Raw genomic sequence first — 18,651 nt, forward strand, 5'->3', positions numbered from 1 at the left:
GTTATGGATATTAGTTACAGCTGGGATTGTATTGTATCAAATTGGTTCTGGACAGAGTGTGACATCAGGAAAACTTACGTAGGAAATTATAAAGGTAAAATGTGCCCATTATGCTGTACAGTACGGATGGCGGCAGAACAAACCAACCGCAGAGAACCACAGGTTAGACACACATTAAAGTTTAGGGTTATGTGTGTATGAAGTGTACAACAGTAATAAAATATATGGAAACAGTATTATTTTTATTTTTTTTTACTATTGCACATATACAGCAGTAGGTATTGCACATACCAACTGCAGCTAGCATGGAGACTGCTTCATATTGTGCTTATGTAAAAAAAATGAAGTTTTTATACATAATTACTAATGAATTCAGTATGTTCTGCAAATAGAGTTTGAGACACAACTATTTCATCCATTGCTTTTATATTCTTATTGTATGCACTGAGGGAATTACCAAAGATCACACAGAAAATAATGAAATAGAGTTTCAGCATAGGCTTGCTTTATTTGTCTTTCTGAAAAGATCAGTATTCAATTCAACCTCTGGTATAACTGCTTTTCTGGGTAAAATGCGGCTCTACAAACTGCTATTAAAGTAAATGAAATGAAAAAGAAAAATATTGAAATACGGACAAATTATTTTGAAATCACATAGCAACAGCCAATGAATCCAAACCTGAAACATAACATGACCTTTATCCCAGCCAGAGAGCAAGACGCAGACAGTGAGTACAGAGATCTGTGGAATCCTTCAGAGTTCAGTATTTCTATAATGCTAGCTAATGTGTTTATGCCAATTAAGGCTCAGCTGAATTAGAAACATACTGCAAGAAAGTTTGTTGCAAGTCAAAATAATTGATTCAGACTCATAAAGGAGAACAAACTGATTTTTTTTAAGGCAACTCAAATGCATCAGGAACAGAAGAGCAGCTTCCACCCTTGTGATGGAGCAAACTGGATTACGTCCATCTCCATAAAGGGAGATAAAACAATCATTGTTGTTCAGCAGACTGTCTCAATCCCCAGAAAAAGAGGCTGATAGATGAAAGTCATCATACTCCTGATACAGAGGCCAGTATTCCCCTCACCTCTGATACTGCCTGAAGCACTGTGACGCAGTGTCAGTGCTGAAGTGTGCGCAACAAAGGTCAAGACTGAACCATCTTTTTATGGGGATCAAAGACATACCGCTTGAAATGCAAGTGAATACTAACAGGCTGAGAATCTGTTTTGGGCTCCTCTTCATTTGCTGGTCCACCTTTGCTTCCACCCTTCCCTTTCTTCTTAGAGGTGGACGATAACAACTGCTTGGTTTCTGGGCAAAGACCCTCTGAAGAAAAGATAAACAGGCAGGTCAAGTAAAAAGGTTGATTATTAGGAAACGTTACATAAATAGATCCACTTATGCAATAAATCTAGGTCATACTGTTTACTGTCCTACACTACATACAGTATTTAGGTCAACGTAATCATCTCAGTGTAGGTATATCTGATGCTTGACTGAGATCCTTTCTTCCCTATTATGTGTGCAGTAGGTGCTGTATCAGTGCTGGAGCACTGTATGCTGACCTCGAGATCGCCTGATGCCTTCATCTTCCTGATGTAACTGATGAAAATGTGCAGAGAACTAGGTCTCAGTTGCTGCTTGAGTCTCTGCGTTAGTCTGGCTCTTCCTGATACTCCAGTATCGTGTCTCCTCTATCAGCATACTGAGCTGTTTCCCATTAACGCTGATTTGCTATTCGACGCTCCTCATGCATGCACAACTAAATCTTCTATGCCATCAAATCCACCCCCTTGTCTTTCTGTATGCGTGTGTTTAGAAAATGGCTGCTTGTTTGCCGTTTTGCACACGGAAGGTAAGAAATGTTAAGGGTTCACTGCTTTACACGCAGGCTGTCTGACCTCACGTACAAAACGGCGCCAGCATTCTTCTTGTTATCGTTATGCCAATGTGAGGGTTGTTATGGTTGCAGCGCAGCCAGAAATCTTCTTGTTATCTATGATCAGCATGAAACGTCCGTTTACCACCACACACCCAAATTTAAATTATTTGTGTTCACCTACTGTAGGAATTACACTTGTACACATTTGTCCTCAAATAAATTTCTAGGTATTTGTGTGTAGAAAATTAAAACAAAACATTTACTATATAAAAAAATACTACACAGACTTAAAGGGAAATGGGACTATCACTGAAGCCTAAGAATCAAGATAAGTGCATGTGAAACATTAAGGATATATGACTAGTGCCATACATATCAGTGACAGTGTTTATCAACACCCAATAAGCACCAAATACAGGTATAAATTGGCTTTGGTGGGCAAATAAAATAGGGTCAGCAGCCAAGATGGCAGCAAATGTATTTTTGAAAGAGCAATATAACACCAGGTTTAAACCACTGTGTTTTCTGTTCTTACGGCAGGTAAGAGCATGGAGCAATGATAATCTTGCTGCTCCCCTAAGTTGATTGACAGAGAATTGCCAAACACGCTCTAATTCAAGATTCTCATAAGTGAAGACATTTGCTGCTTTTTTTGGTATGTTATAGTAAAATAAATATTTTGGGGGTTTGGGCTGTTGATCAAACAAAACAAGGAATCTGATGGTGTCACCCATTACGCTTCAGGAAATTGTGTTGGACATTTTTAACAATTTTTGACGTTATGGACAAAACAATTTATTGAATAATAAAAAAGAACAGTCGGCAGAAATAATTGTTAGTTGCCCTAGAAATAATGCAGATATGAGCAGTAGGAATAACAGAAAAGCATTGACCAGCAAAGTCTGCATGAAAGTAGACACTCTTCCACATTTTCATTTGTTCTCTTCATCTTATGTATGTGTCCTTAAGAAAAGGACAATGACAGAGAGTCTGTGGAGCAACAGGCAATCAAAGGAAACTCATAATACGGAAAAATAGCAACATTATTACCCATCAAATCCATGTCTATATGAAGAGGAAAAACAACCCATTATGAAGTGCTTTTAGTTATCCAGAAATTTATATACAATTGGATTAAAACTACTTCAGAGAGTTGCAACATGTACATTTGTGCCATCATGCAAATGTAAAGTTTGCAAAAGGCTTAACTGCCACAAAGCGAAACTTCAGAGTTAAAATGTCAGTGTTAAAAGATAGATACACCTAAACCTATCATGTATTGATAAAGTATTGTAGGAGGCCATATTCAGATATATTGCTGTATCAATTATTTGACCTACCCTTTGCAGCATAATAATGCCATCTTTGCCCTACTACCCGCGGGGAGACTCACATAAACACCACTGGATGTCTGCATTATATTGATGCGTGAAGATATGTGTGTCAATATGTCTGAGACTTTTGAGTATGCGTAAGTGTGAGGCAGTGAAGAGGATGTAGGTGAGGTTCTCTTTCTAAATGTTTTTGTTTTCTCTTTCCCTCCCGGTGTGGAGCAGTGGGTTCGGAGCAACAGAAGGTAAAATAAACACAGAACAGACTTCCCCCGGAACACATGCGATCCCCAGAGGAATCCTGGGAATGTGGCTCAGGATGTCGGGCCTACCACTCTTACCGCATCCTGAAAACTGTCCGCAGAGCCCCAAAATCCAAGGAAAGATAGAGAAAGTGCTCTGGATGTGTGTATTGATAGAGGGAGACTTGTCTATGCAGTCCAACGTCAAACTATGCAACCTTACCTTGTACCCGAATCTTGAACTTCCCGCTCTGTCCAAATCCACCCTCGATAACGCCAGTCTCGCCTGTCGACAGTGTGACCTTCAACCCCACAAAGAGCTGGAGGTTGGTCTCCTTCTTGAACAGGTTGCGGCCAATCACAGTATAATCATCAGTCACCTGAGCACAAGAGAGAGGGAAAAAGCCTTTTGAGCTGCAGCACTAATGAAAGATATGAAAGCACAAAATGTGACAAACTTGATTAGAAGTACTGGTGTGCAAGCATGTGATGTTATTGTGACTGGGAAAATGTCAGGATTTTAGTTTGATCTCATGTTTCTTTCCTCTGATGTCTAGATCTTGTGGGTTGCTGTGATTTCACTCCATCATCATGGCAGGGTGAGGAAGAAGAGTTGATCTTCTGTCCTGTGCCCTCATCAACTGTACCACTCGCCTTCAACCACATTCTTCGAGGCTTGTCGCCTGACTGTCTCGCTCTCTCTCTTTCATCCTTCTGCACATTTTATGCTATATTTGTTTGTATTTCTTTCTTATCAACCATCACTAAGTCACTCTAACCCGCCACTAATCTGATAACAGGAGGGCACCGCTCTGTCTCCAACTCACCCCCCACCGCCAGCTCTTCCTCTCTCTTCTGCCTAACCCTCATTCATTCTTGAACATTTGACCCTGACGTCCCTCAAGCGTGACTGATGTGCTGATAAAAAATAAAAAAATACAGTTGCTGTATACGTCTGACAGACTGTATGAATTGTAATTGGACGAAGCCGTCATACCTCAACAATGCCAGTAATGTGTTCTTTTACAGAAAAGGAATTCTTAAGTCTTGAAACATAACTGCCTCTTTCTGGGAGACAGACGAACGGCAAATGTAACATCACATGACCACGGTCTGACCTCTCGCACACGCTGTTCTACTCCTGAGTTGGTGACTGGAGCTGTCAACAGCCTGAGGTGCTAACAGCAGGAATATAGTTCACACACTTGACCCCTGACCTGAATCTCACCCTGCACAAGGGTGCACACAGAAACTTTACAGTGTAACTTTACAGCGCTAAATGTCAAGAGCCATAACATCTTTAGTGTCCGCCCAATAATGAAAATACAAACTGTGAGAAGTCAGAAGGGTGTTGAATTTTTGAAAAATTGTCATAACAGATGTTGAAGTCAATAAGAAAACAACAGAATTAGATAAGATGAGATATGGATCGGTAGGATTTAGGACAGAACTTAACAGCAATCACACCAGAACAAAAATCAAAATGGCATGTGTGAGAGAAAGAGAGGCGTACAGTGACACAGAGAAAGATGCTGAGCCACAGAGAAGTGAGGGAAGAGTCATACTGTCATGTGGATATTCCTGTGCCACTCAGGTGTGTCCAAACAGTGCCAGCCTCTGACAGCTAGACAACGACTAGTGGCGTCAGGCGGCCACCCACGCACACCTCTGTGTCACAGCACATGCTAAGGCATGCGTACCCACCCATGCCTCACCCACCAACACTACTCACCACGGCTGCATATGCATGCTTGTTTGTGTGTACGTGTCTGTTTATGAATATACAATAGGGGCTCTGTCTGAAAGGCACGCACCAGTGCCACCAGCAATGAGAAACATCCAAATAAGAACCAGAGCCATAAGAAAAATGTACAGGGTAATAGAGAGGGCAGAGGAGCAAGGGCAACACTCAAGAGTAAGCAGAGAAAGACCATTTAAAATAAACTGCTGAGTGTCCACTCACCCTTTCCACCTGTCCCTCCTTGTGTTTCGTCTTGTAGATGCGCAGACGAGGCAGGGCAGTCTCAGCATAGCGTTTATCTTCAAACCCTTCTAGCAGACAGCCTTGGAAGGCCAACCGGCATGCATTGGCGTGGATGTCTGTGTCCAGCTTGGAACCAATCACCAGGCAGAGTGAGGGACATGTGACTGGCCGCTCAAACTCCAACAAGGCCCACTGCTCCGGGTCAGGTCCTGAACTCGCCTCCCCCTGACCGGTGGCATATTCATCCTGGTAGAAGTACTCCCTGTCGAAGGTGAAGGGTGTTTCCAGTGAGCAGGGCTGTGATGGAAGTGGTTTAGTGTCTGAGGGGGGCTCTGCGGCAACCACAGGAGGCAGGCCAAAGAAGGTAACCCTTGCCATGACTGTCTCGTGACCCACGGTGATGTGGAATTTAGCACGGGTGGCAAGAGAGCCCTTGAAGTAGCCTATCTTCCTCACAGAGATGACAGCTGCATAGAGGGTGCGCAGGGACCCTGGGGTGCACACCACACCCCGCTCTAACAGTTTAGGGTCAAACTGTGTCACACACACACCCACACGATCCCCCTGCATGGCCCCCGACACTGGCTTCCGAAACATCTGCACCGACTTTATCTTCTTTGTCACCTGATACAATAAATAACACAGATTTATAACATCAGTTTAATACCTTTTTTATTTAACATCAATGGAACAGAATTGGAACACAATTCACAAGAGAAAGCCAAAAGTACATAAACACCACCGTATGTTAGATTTTTGCTGTTTTATAGCTCAAAATGCTTCAGCTGAGCATGTTTAAATGGGTGTTTTGCTTTTTATTTTTTTTTAACCATTTTCAAGTACTTCTTCAGGTCCAACTTTAATTTTACATTCAAAACCTAGAAACTAAACACAGAATACAGCATGACATTAAATACAGAAAAAACATAAGTTATTATCTCCACAGTACAGGGATGTTTTATAACATATTTAAGGGGAAAGACCCTATAAAGGACTTTTTGTCAATAAAATATGCACATACATAAGTACACAGCTCATTAATTATATACAACTTGCAGTTTAATCTACTTCTTTCTTTAAAAGATAACAGAGCTATTTATCAAAATATTGCTTTTCCCCTTTGATGGCAATGATCAAATTAATATATATATATATATATCAAGTCTTAGAGTAAAGTATTGTATGTGGTTTAATTGTGGGGGAAATTACACTTTTGGAGAAAAATCATATTTGAATATGTATTTAAATAATATTAATCTTTGATAAAAACTTAATTATAGCTGATGATGTGCTTTGTTTAAACTATACATCTCCAAACAAATCTCAAGTATACAAAAGGAACAATTAAAAGATATCTATCTGACTACCTGTCCATCTATGATGGTGGGATCTAGTATACCACAATGTTTCTGTGGTTGTTTTTGTTGTCTATTACCGTACACTCACCAAATCAACAGTAGTGGCACTGATCAAGGCTACGTAACCAATGATAGTTAATTTAGCCATTTGCTGCCACCAAGAGGTGAACATGAAAACTGCAGACAAAACTGCTGAGCCTGGCTGAAAGTGTGCATCTGGTCTAAATTAGCCAACTCCTGTGCTGCCAGTCCAACCGAGTCCCCTCATCCTTCCCTCACATTAAACTGACACATCCTCTGAACCCACTGGACCATCCCTCCCTCTGTCTGCCCACTTCCAGTCAACTTCTGAACTTCCGAAACTCTGTGGTTTCTACGAAAGAATTTCCAGCACTCTGGTATGTTACTTGCTTGTAAATAGCAGAGATTTGGAATTCAGGACGACTTTTTGGAGCATACCTTTAGTGCTGGGATTTCCACAGTTTCATTGATGGCTAACGACCCCTGCAGGATGGTTCCGGTCATGACTGTTCCCTGACCGCGGATGGAGAAGCAATGGTCCACAGCCATCAGAAGGTCACCTTTGGGGTCTCTCTGAGGGAGGTACGAATGCTTCTTCAAAAGCTGAGACAAGCAACCAAAAGGGCAAAGACACATTTATTTACACACAAAAGATAACTGCTGTCATAATATTGCAAGGTCACACAAATATGAAACCAGATAAAAGAGAGGGACAGGTACTAATTAGATCCATATCTAGCTGGTGCTAAGGCTTCACAAACACTGCCTGACACACACTGTCTCTTGTGTTATAAGTGCTGATCCGACCCTGATGTGTTTGTGCTGTTTTTCACACCCCAGGAAAAAAGGATTTAACCTCTTCAACTGCAGCATACTGTGTCAGGTAAGGTACCACCACTACTTTATTTATGTTTTCATTATTTTCTCAGTTTGTTGAATTCGACAGAGCTTGACAAGACTACAGCCTGATAAATCAGCCAGGCTGATATTAGCTCATTGCAGATACACTGGTATCGGCATATATGTTGGCCAATAATTAAGACATTGCAGTGCAGAAATTTCAAAGATATGTTTGAGGTAAAACGGTGTATCCATTACATAGTTTGTCCATCAGAGAGCACAGACAAGTTTATTTTCCAACTGAAAAATGTCCCTCTCAGTACATATCTTGATCACAATTTAAAAAACAAAACAAATTTAAGATATCCATAATATTGAAGGCCTCAAAATCCAGTATCAGTCAGGCCATAGACAAGAGTTAACAACACTGACTTAAATTTGTTCTTAAACGAATACTTCTTGATTATTTGAATGATTATCTGCTATGTGATAAATCAATTAGAATTTTTGCAGCACATCAAATGAGTCATATACAGTAATTAACAATTAATACCAACACTTCCTTTTCAGTTTGCCAGTAAAGACTGCCATTTTTCAAGTACAGTACATACTGTACCTAGTATATACTTTGACTGAACAAAGAAAGCATTTCAATTGCACGGTAACTAATCACAGTCGTGGATTTGCTTTACTATTTTACCACCTCTTGAACAATGTCAACGGACTAACAGCACTTGTTTATAAGTGAGAACTTATGTGCTCTTTTGAGCTAAATTAGTAACAATAGAGGGAGACCAGTGTGTTTCCAGACTTTACCTCTATTAAGTCTGGCACCCCATGTGGCTCCTCTGTGTCAGGAGCCTCCGGGCCCCCAGGCTTCGCTGCCACAGCAATCACTGGACATTCCTTAAATCTGGCCAACAGAAAAACAGTCATGTTAGAATTGCTTCATGCTTTGAAGTTGAAGTGATGATAAAAGTTAGTTCAAATAAAAAAAAACAACTGGGCGTGACACACAGACCACTGGAATGCAGAGAGGGAGACAGAATGTGTAATGAGTGAGGAAGTTTGACAAGAGATTCAATCCTGGGCCACCGGGAGTACATGGGATGCCCTAACCCACTTAGCTGTCTGGGCCCACATTTCACAGCCACTACCTATACACATACAGTGCATCCGGATAGTATTCACAGCGCTTCACTTCTTCCACATTTTGTTATGTTACAGCCTTATTCCAAAATGGATTAAAGTCATTATTTTCCTCAAAATTCTACAAACAATACCCCATAATGACAACATGAAAGAAGTTTGTTTGAAATCTTTGCAAATTTATTGTGTTAAATGCAGACCTGGTGCTCTCCAGTGTTTTGTGCAATCTCTTGGTCATTTTTTCAATGGCACTCTGTCTCTTGTTGGGTGGCAACAGGTCAATTTTGTTCAGGACGACGACCATGCGAGGGCAGGTCAGCTCTCCAATCAGCAGACACTCTGCAGTCTGAGTCTGCACCCCTTTCACCACATCCACCACCAGCATCATCAGGTCAATGATCTGGGCACCTAGGGAAGGACAAAAACAGAAACAATAATCAGATATGACTGAGATGGAAGAAAAGCAGTAAGCTGGAGCAGAACAACACAGTAATTTGCTGTTTAAGACATTCCAGCTTTCCTGTTGTGCATCTATAAAATATGTAAAAACTGTGAGCAGAGACTATGAAGCCAATAACAGCAAGACAAACAGGAACGGACACAGATACCCAAAAAAAACAGTAGAGAAGAAGAACAAGAAGAGAAATTAGGGGAGGGGTGCACATAGGCAAAGAGAGAGTAAAAGGCTAGAGGGTTGAAACTAGAGCTCCAGCTCAATTGGTTGTCTTTCCTTTCCCTCTTTTCTTTTCCTGACTTTGGCAGTCTCTCTTTCCTGTGTTCCCCTCTTTTCTCTCCTTCTATTTGGCTCCCTCTCTTTCCTGTGCTCTCCCCACTTGGGACACGAGGGGAAGTTTAATACATACCCTGATTCCCATACTTTCCTTCCTCCCTAATCTACAGCATGTGCCACCCCACTGGCTCACAGGCTTCATTTAGTATGTTGGTTACACGACACAGCAGTATTCAGTGTTTGAGTGCCTCTAGTCTGTTTCAATACCAGGAACATTACTTCTGCCAAAGTCTGCTCGTGTCACACTCTTCAAGTTTAAAAAATGTGGGATCTTGGTTGTTCATCTGTGTGACAAATGAGAAGGACTAAAAGAGAACGCAGGTAATAGAGACAGTGCCCCTCTGAGTGAGTGTCCACATTATCTGCTCTGGACAGTCACACCACTTTAGTTATTTCTCGTCACACTCCCAACCATCCAAGTCACTATGACACGATCAACCAATCTGCTTGCAGAGAAAAGGCGCCCTCTGCTGGATGGGTCAAATTTGTGTGTAATAAGAGCGATGATGTGGTGTAAAAAGCATCCTATTGTGGCCATGACTGTCAGATCTTTGTCAAAAACACCGGGCGGGATAATAATGATAATCATTTCATGTTCTATTGTGATGTGTTACAAACTGGTACTAATATCGCAGTACATTCTCTTTTGATATTGTTATTGATACACACTGGCGCCAGTAGTATTAGTGTTAATTGTGGGCATTACATAGCAATTATCAGTTTTAATAGTAATTTGATTTGTGGGGTTTATGTTAAACTTAGTTCACACAGAATGAAAAGACTGAAGCTATATAAGGGTAGTTTCTCTCTGTTTTGAGTCAGATGCTCAACTGACTTTTGGCAGCAAAGGCATTTTCCAGTTTATGGCTGTTTTACATGTGGATGATGGTGTGTGGGTCTGTGTGTGTGTTTGTGCATGATGGTGTTAATGTTATTAGTAACACCTGTGCTTTTCCAAAAGGTCAGTTTGAGAGGTATGTTTTTATCTTCAGTTGTATATGCACTCAGTTGGCAGTTAAAACGAATGGAGTCTAATTCAAAAGCCCTGCAATAAATCCTAGCTTCATGAAGGTTATAATGTTCTGTATAGTGAGAGATGTTTCTTCTATTTAGTCAACCCTCAATGATATAAATGGGGTGAAAAAAAAAAGATAAACGCCTCTTAATATAACGCAATACAACTCAACGGCACCACAAACTACAGCCTCTAAAACAGTTTAAAAATGAACATTATAACCTTCATAAAAGGTAGAACATATATTCATTGCTGTTGTGTTGGACTGCATGCGTGTACCTAATAAATTGGCAACTGCGTGTAATTGGTGAGGTATGGTTGCTGTGCTGTGTTTACCTTTCATGTACTGCCATCAGACATCTAGCACTAAAACTTGCAGGGAATTTAGAGAGCTCACCCCCAATGATAGTCCGAATAAGGGAGGCGTGTCCCGGACAATCCACCAGGGTGAACTGCAGGCTGTCATACTGCTGCTGGCCTCCGCTGTCCCGCATGTGATCAGGAAGATCCACCGTGAAGGAGGAGAAGCCGAGGTCCAGCGTGATGCCTCTCTCACGGGACTGCGGGTTCTTGTCGAAAGCAGCGGTGGAGGCGGTGCTGCTCAGCGCTCTGGCAAGCGATGTCTTCCCGCTGTCGACATGTCCGAGCACCCCGACGTTGAAATTTAACGTTTTGGTGCGACTGTCAGCAGACTCTGACATTTTGACACCAGTATGATGTAACGCTAACTGGCGTGTGTATTTTTCTTTACTCTGAGCTGTACCTAGGCGTTATTTGCTGTCCGCAATCCTTTCGTTCGTTGGCATCCGCTTTTTAAACACCTTCAGCAACAAGCTGTTTCAATTAGTTTGGGGCTTACAAACCACAGATAGCTATAACTAAGACTTTTGCGTTACTTCAGCGTGTAAACAGTTGAAAGAAGCGTCTTCCTTAGTGTCAGTGCACTCCATCCTCAGGACAACATGCTAAAGCGGAACGGGTTGTTTTTTAGCTAACAAAAGTTAAAAAAATAAAAAAGAGGCAAACTGACCTGGCATAATGGCTCTTTGATTAAAACGTAACTGTAAAATGTCTATGGTGCAATGAAAACCCTTTATCTTATTAGTTCTATATTCATTTCAGACTCTTATTTACACTTTGACAAGTTTCTAGCAGTTTCTACTACGACAAAGCAACTGAAACACAAACGGAAATGAAAAACTCTCATGGGCGGGGATTTGAGTGATATAAATTATTGGCAGGGACTTTAGCCAATGAATGTGTCGTATCAGTCGACAAGGTCCAATAGTTTTACTAGATAGTCCAAATAGGCGGTACTTCAGGGTATCACTTCCGCTGATTTTCCCTAGTAACCCACATGGAAACCGATTTCTCTGTGTTTTGAGTTTCGGCGCCGATTACGGCGGTGAGAAATTATCTGAGGCTCAGGAGGCAGTTGCTTCACCGTAAACTTGCCTTGCAGTTTTTACATCACATATTTGTAAAGTAAAATTAACTATGAAGATCGAGGAGGTAAAAAGCACCACGAAAACTCAGCGGATCGCCTCTCACAGTCATGTCAAAGGACTCGGGCTAGACGAGGCCGGGAATGCTAAACAGTCAGCATGTGGTCTAGTCGGCCAGGAGGCTGCCAGAGAGGTAATATTCATGTTTCACTGCACCTACGTTATTCTTGTATTGTTTGAAGGACTGACTTCGAGAGCTGGTGATTTCTTTGCAAGCAAGATTTCGCTCATTGCAAGCGGTAAGGTGTACCAACAAGCTAGCTGAAATCCGTTAGCTATGTGGTGTCGCTGTTTCATACTCAGGTCAGAGGTGAGCTAAAGGCAAAGTCCACCCTAAATATAAGTCACATTCATTCATATTTCTTTTTTTTTTTAAACGTTTGAGACAATTTTAACCGGTCTCCTCCGCAGCTGAACAGCAAAGAGACTTAATCTATTGATGAATGTAAAAACAAGTTGAACTGCTGTATAGACAAACACTAACAGCACCAATGGTGATTTTATTGAAATATGGGGATATTTTCTTAGTCAAGAGGACCTGTATTCATCTAAAATTAAACAGTGTCCACAATCTGTCACTAATGCAGTGACAAAGGACCAGCTTCAAAAATTGTCAACAGATACAGACATCTAGTCTTGATGCTCTGATTTCCGGGCTAAAGAGACACCCGACCTGTTTGTAGGGATGCTTGACTGTCTAAAGTCACAGGGATAGCATATTGTCAGTGTGTCCTTTTCACAACTGCAAACGATTTTAAATAAAAGAGAACAGATCTTTGTACCTGCACTATGCCAATATAGTAACACATATGGACAGATTAAAATATTGGCCAGGGGTTAAAATGTACAATGGGGACATTTCAGAGATGGGAAATTGCAGGAGCTACTGCCACTGCTTGATTTCAATATGTGAAATGCACAGCTTCCAGTGCACAGGCTCTGCTTTAATTTGACTTTAATGGTGTGGGCAAAAAGATCAGGCATAACCACAACATGACAATCTACATTTCTAGCAGCAGACCGTGACTCCAACCACGGCAAATGTGTCGACTTGTGTGTTTTACAGTAGTCCAGCACACTTGGTGATATATTAACTTAAAATCATCACATGCACCTGCTTTGAAGTCAATTCTTACATCAAAGCGCTCAACTCAGGGGGTATCCCACTATCAGCTACTTGTGTCACAGTTAAGTCCAGTTGACATTTTAACATTGTATGTCTATATATAATGGTATTATGTATTTTTTTCACTCTCCAGGCTTGTGGTATCATTGTCGAGCTAATCCGCTCAAAGAAGATGTCAGGAAGGGCAGTGTTACTGGCAGGGCCACCCGGTACAGGAAAGGTAAGCGTGCAGTGTTCATTCACTAGCAAGACAGCAGTAAAGCTTAATTGAAGCTTTTGTTGCTGCAGATTGTGACTTTTAAAATCCCTTTCTACCTCTCCTTTCTTCAGACTGCCCTCGCCTTGGCTGTAGCACAGGAGTTGGGAAACAAGGTGCCTTTCTGCCCCATGGTTGGCAGTGAGGTTTACTCATCTGAGATTAAAAAAACAGAAGTACTGATGGAGAATTTCAGGAGGGCCATTGGTGAGTGTCGTTTGAATATTATTTGGTTCATTGGCCAAAACTCCTACCCACAAAACAAGTCACTGTGAATGAGGTTGTTGTTTTTTGTGATAAGCTCTGACCTGTTGGGGTTTGAGTTGGCAAGTTGTGAAAATTTTGTGATTTGTTACACAAGCTTTTAAACAAGTGCCATTTTTAAATACTGGCAAACAGTTTATTGAAAACAATATACACAGCAAGAGAAAGCAAATGTTAAAATGAAGGAAAATGCAGATTTAAAAAAAAAATTACATATCATATATAATCACTGAGGCTTTCTACCGAGACGCTCTACTGAAAATGGTGAAAACATCCTGAGTAAGCATAACATTGTTTCTGGAAAAACATGAAACCAATTCCATCCACTTCATTGCACTGGGTTAGGGCCAGAGAAATCTGTTTCAAGCCTCAGCACACAAAACCAAAACTGTCTGTATGACTAAATAGCACAAGGCCTCTTCATCTCTTGGTGTAAAATGACCTTATATGTTCAAGTCATTCCCTCAATGAGGAGTCCTTGGGCAGAATGAGCAAGGTGTCCTGCACACACTGTTCTCATGAGCTGAAAGGCAACACTTGACAGCGGATTTGTGAGAATGGTGTTGAGAAGGAAGGAAGGCTGGAGAGGGGGAAGGGGTTTGTCTGGCTGCTGATGGTACCTGTCGCAGGCAAGGAAATGGAGTTTAGGAAGAGGAAGAGGGAGAGGGGTCATCAGCACCTTTGCTCCTCCCCTAGAACAGGATCCACAGAGGGGGAGGGGGTTTCATTTTGAAGTTGTCATCACTCTGTCGATAACAGTGCTGTGACAGACGGCCCCTGCCTTAAGCATTGCTTTCTGACCCTCACCACAGCGGATCAGCCACCTGTGTGCTGCTCATACTTCATACTGCATGAAAGAGGAACAAGAGTGTGATCATGTTACACAAGATGAGGCCTAGACATTTTATGGGAACGTGCACACGTGTTCTCTCTCTCTGTAATAAAATGCTTTGTTTGGTAGACTGAAGGATGTGGCAGCCTAGTTGAGTCAGGAATATAAAGGCCTGATTGAATTGTGTGTGTGTGACTGTAATGTCACCCTCAGGTTTGCGTATCAAAGAAACAAAGGAGGTGTATGAAGGGGAGGTGACAGAGCTGACCCCCTGTGAGACTGAGAATCCCATGGGTGGCTACGGAAAAACCATCAGCCATGTCATCATCGGTCTGAAGACGGGCAAAGGCACGAAGCAGCTCAAGGTCAGACAGGGAGCTGTAATCTTTTCTTCTCAAGGCACTTTCCCATTTGCTAAAATATGTATATGGTTCTCTTTACATCTAGCAATAACATGTATCCTGCATCCAGGTTTGTGTCTAGATGTGATTTTTATCTCTTGCCATTGCAAAACTCTTACCTAAACATTGCTAAGAAAACTCTCTCTTCTTCCGAATGAGTGTTTTTAAAATATCACTGACCAATTGGTTTTAGTAATCAGATTTAATTTCCCATTGGGAACATTAATTTAATTAGATTTCAAATATAATGTGCAGTAATAACACTGATGAACAAGGTAAGGACCAATGTCTTACTAAAAAAAACTCCTGTCTTGTTTCTTTAGCTGGACCCCAGTATTTATGAGAGTCTTCAGAAAGAGCGTGTGGAAGTGGGAGATGTCATCTACATTGAAGCCAACAGTGGAGCTGTCAAGGTATTACTATATTTACCAGCCGCAACAGCGTGGCTGGTATTGTTTTCACCTTGTGAGTTTGTCATCATGGCAAAATGTGCTCCTGGAGACACCTACTGTAATGGGAACTACCACAGAGGCTGTTTCGAGTACTTTGGGAGGTGTTTATATGTCTCTGTCTTTCTGTGGACAGATTTTTTTCAACGCGATAGCGTCATAATCGTATAAGATGCAGTCACGAAACTTTACAGGTGTGTAATCGAGATCAAAATGAAGGCCAAGTTCATAGATGGGTGTGGTCCGAGCCATGAGTACTGAGTACTCATGTAATAATGTAGTAATGACTACTGAGTACTCATCACTTCACTCTCTGCAATGGTCTGGTGTGATCCCATCGCAATGTGGTCTCTAGTACTCATGTGTTACTCCTCACAACTTAGAGTAGAAAGAGATGTACTGTACATACTAGACTTCAATTCACCAAATTGTTTAGTTCACAAGCTCACAAATGAAATATTTCAAATAAAAACCTCAAGAAATATTTGGTTTTGTGTTTTCTGTCTCGCATGTCCTCTTCAGACCTTCATGGTGGCGTTCTTTCATCTCTTTCTGCTCTGCATGAAAGCTCTACTGCATTTCTACTGTACTCTGGAATGAGCCTCTCTCATTCCTTCATGCTCCCTCTATCTCTCCATCTCCCACAATGCCTCTTTTCCAGCAGCAGGGCTTGTGGGCTGTGTTGACAGACTGCGATGACGGCTCCTTTTAATCGGTGCAGGTGGGCCAGGGGGCGTAGGTCGGCTCAAGTCAGAGGCCAAAGGAGGAGGGCTGGGCGACACATTTGTTACTGTTGACAGCCATATCATGACCTGCCCTCTGAAACTCTTTCATCCTTCAGCCACATGCCCTTGTCTCTGCAATGGGCTGGCACTGGGTTCAATCATACACCTGCTCTCCCTCCTCCCCTGTGCTGTCTTTTATTTCACTGTTGTCCATAGCAATGTGAGACATTCATTTTTGTTAAACAGTGGGTCGATTTTTAACTTATTATTAACACATTTTGGTGTTGCTGTGTCTTTGCAGAGACAAGGTCGCTGTGACACTTTTGCTACAGAGTTTGACCTGGAGGCAGAGGAGTATGTGCCGCTGCCCAAAGGTGATGTCCACAAAAAGAAGGAGATAGTCCAAGATGTCACACTGCACGACCTGGATGTTGCAAATGCCAGACCCCAGGTATGTAACTGCAAATGTCCTGTAAGTTAATATAAGTGCAGCTGTTTGCATCATACAAAATAGTCATCCCCTGTATTTTTAAAATTCTAATTAATTGCTCATTATTTGATCTCAGGGAGGCCAGGACATTCTCTCCATGATGGGACAACTGATGAAGCCCAAAAAGACAGAAATCACAGGTAGAGATAACCTGACAACATCCAAGTTCACACCACCAGCTGGCTTCACCACCAGCTGACTTTTATTGTTTATCCATTCCTGTTTTCTCTCCTTTTTTAGATAAGCTGCGTGCTGAGATCAACAAGGTGGTGAACCGCTACATTGACCAAGGCGTAGCTGAGCTCGTACCTGGCGTACTGTTTGTGGATGAGGTGCACATGCTGGACATCGAATGCTTCACATACCTCCATCGAGCACTCGAGAGCACCATCGCCCCCATCGTTATGTTCGCCTCTAACAGGGGAAACTGTTTAATTAGGTTGGAGGTCTTAAATTTCTTTCATGGAGAGAAACACAATCTTCAAAATTCAACAGAAAAGAGCATTTTTCTTGCTGAGATGTGAGATTTGTAGTATTAACAATCATTTGTCACTCACCAGGGGGACAGAGGACATCAGCTCTCCACATGGTATTCCTCTGGACTTGCTGGACAGAGTCATGATAATCCGCACCATGTTGTACACACCACAGGAGATGAAGCAGGTGAGTCTTGAGTATCAAAGTATCTGCATGTGTGATGTACAGTATGCGTCTTTGCATGTGTCACTAATGACGGTGTGATTTGTAGATCATCAAGATCCGTGCACAGACTGAGGGGATCAATATCAGCGAGGAAGCTCTTTCACACCTGGCAGAGATTGGCACCAAGACCACCCTCAGGTAAGGATATGTCGCTGAATAGAGTGAAGAAATGAGCAGCCGTACATTGAGTGTCCACAGTGGGTTCGGGTTTTCCATAGAAAGTGTTTTTAACACCTTTACAGGCATGGCACAACAAGTATCACCCTGGCACCCTCTTCATAGCAACAGCTGATGAGGCTCATAGGTACCACAATATTAAGTACAATTTGGTACCAAACCACAAAGGGGAAAAACTACATTTGAAGGAGTAGCAGAACCCTACTTGTGTAAAACACAAGTAATATTGAGGTTGAAATTTAAGGGAAACTTTCAAAGGGAAATGTACTGTGTAGAAAAATACTTTTAGGACCCGTAACTCCTCTCACTCTCCTCTCTATCATAAACTGGCGTATACTGTATATGTGTGAGGATAATGAGTGGCTCTTATTTCCCGTTTCCTCTCAGATACGCTGTACAGCTGCTGACACCAGCCAGTCTGCTGGGCCGCGTTCAGGGAAAAGAGAACGTAGAGAGGGAGCAGGTAGAGGAGATCAACGAGCTGTTCTACGACGCCAAGTCCTCCGCCAAAATCCTCCAAGACCAACATCAGAAGTTTATGAAATAAAACTGAATTTCTACATTTTCTTTCACAACTTGCTAGGCTGGTGTTCTCAGACAGATGTTACATGGTTTACTTTATTTCTCCATCCTTGTACCATGCTTTGTTTCTTTGCTTTTTTCCATCTTTACTCTCTCCACCATGTTTCGCTCTCTGCCTCATTTAGTGTAATAGTTTTGTTCTAATAAATCTTAAGTTTTATTCATTCAGTTTGTTGGTGAAAATAATGTTTTGAATAAAAAAAGAAAAACACATTGACTCAGTTTTCTTTATTTGTGGATTAGTGTATTACATTTTTACTGACACGTACTACATTACTGGCACTTACTATGAAACACAGGATGGATGAGACAGAATTTGCATATTTCCAAGAGATGTTTTTATTGATCTCAAAGAAATTACTTCTCTTGCAATAATTTTGACCTTTGACAAACCATCACAGTTCAGGAACAACTGTGCCAACCACATTAGGACTTTATTGATAAAGCAAATTATGTAAAGCTATTCTTTTGTCTGTTCAAATGCAGAAATTACAGTATTCCACAAATGTCGCTTTGTGTTCAT

General features: G+C 41.6%; 2 protein-coding genes across 2 annotated transcripts; one reads left to right on the forward strand and one right to left on the reverse strand.

The window, feature by feature from the left end:
• Window positions 1-483: 483 nt before the first annotated feature.
• eefsec (eukaryotic elongation factor, selenocysteine-tRNA-specific) lies at window positions 484-11,799 on the reverse strand. Its single transcript, XM_044177041.1, has 7 exons — window positions 11,017-11,799; window positions 9,015-9,222; window positions 8,482-8,578; window positions 7,264-7,428; window positions 5,426-6,070; window positions 3,686-3,842; window positions 484-1,333 (listed from the first exon to the last, which is right to left on the reverse strand). The coding sequence occupies exons 1-7, from the start codon at window positions 11,318-11,320 to the stop codon at window positions 1,152-1,154; spliced, it is 1,758 nt and encodes a 585-aa protein (XP_044032976.1). The 5' UTR covers window positions 11,321-11,799; the 3' UTR covers window positions 484-1,151.
• A 175-nt stretch (window positions 11,800-11,974) lies between these two features.
• On the forward strand, window positions 11,975-18,345 carry ruvbl1 (RuvB-like AAA ATPase 1). The gene is made up of 11 exons (XM_044177065.1): window positions 11,975-12,257; window positions 13,384-13,470; window positions 13,581-13,713; window positions 14,816-14,967; window positions 15,327-15,416; window positions 16,479-16,628; window positions 16,744-16,807; window positions 16,908-17,106; window positions 17,228-17,330; window positions 17,416-17,507; window positions 17,934-18,345. The coding sequence occupies exons 1-11, from the start codon at window positions 12,117-12,119 to the stop codon at window positions 18,091-18,093; spliced, it is 1,371 nt and encodes a 456-aa protein (XP_044033000.1). The 5' UTR covers window positions 11,975-12,116; the 3' UTR covers window positions 18,094-18,345.
• The last annotated feature ends 306 nt before the right edge of the window (window positions 18,346-18,651 follow it).

Source organism: Siniperca chuatsi, linkage group LG2 (assembly GCF_020085105.1).
Source record: "Siniperca chuatsi isolate FFG_IHB_CAS linkage group LG2, ASM2008510v1, whole genome shotgun sequence".
NCBI classification, from domain to species: domain Eukaryota; kingdom Metazoa; phylum Chordata; class Actinopteri; order Centrarchiformes; family Sinipercidae; genus Siniperca; species Siniperca chuatsi.

Bases quoted from the DNA above. Each gene is read 5' to 3' on its own strand.
- eefsec (XM_044177041.1), bottom strand. From the start codon at position 11,320: ATGTCAGAGTCTGCTGACAGTCGCACCAAAACGTTAAATTTCAACGTC. The intron at 6,071-7,263 runs GTATGCTCCAAA...TTATTGTATCAG, and splicing joins TGGAAATCCCAGCACTAAAG to GTGACAAAGAAGATAAAGTC. The intron at 3,843-5,425 runs GTGAGTGGACAC...TCTTGTGCTCAG, and splicing joins AGGAGGGACAGGTGGAAAGG to GTGACTGATGATTATACTGT.
- ruvbl1 (XM_044177065.1), top strand. From the start codon at position 12,117: ATGAAGATCGAGGAGGTAAAAAGCACCACGAAAACTCAGCGGATCGCC. The intron at 16,629-16,743 runs GTATGTAACTGC...ATTTGATCTCAG, and splicing joins TTGCAAATGCCAGACCCCAG to GGAGGCCAGGACATTCTCTC. The intron at 16,808-16,907 runs GTAGAGATAACC...CTCCTTTTTTAG, and splicing joins CAAAAAGACAGAAATCACAG to ATAAGCTGCGTGCTGAGATC.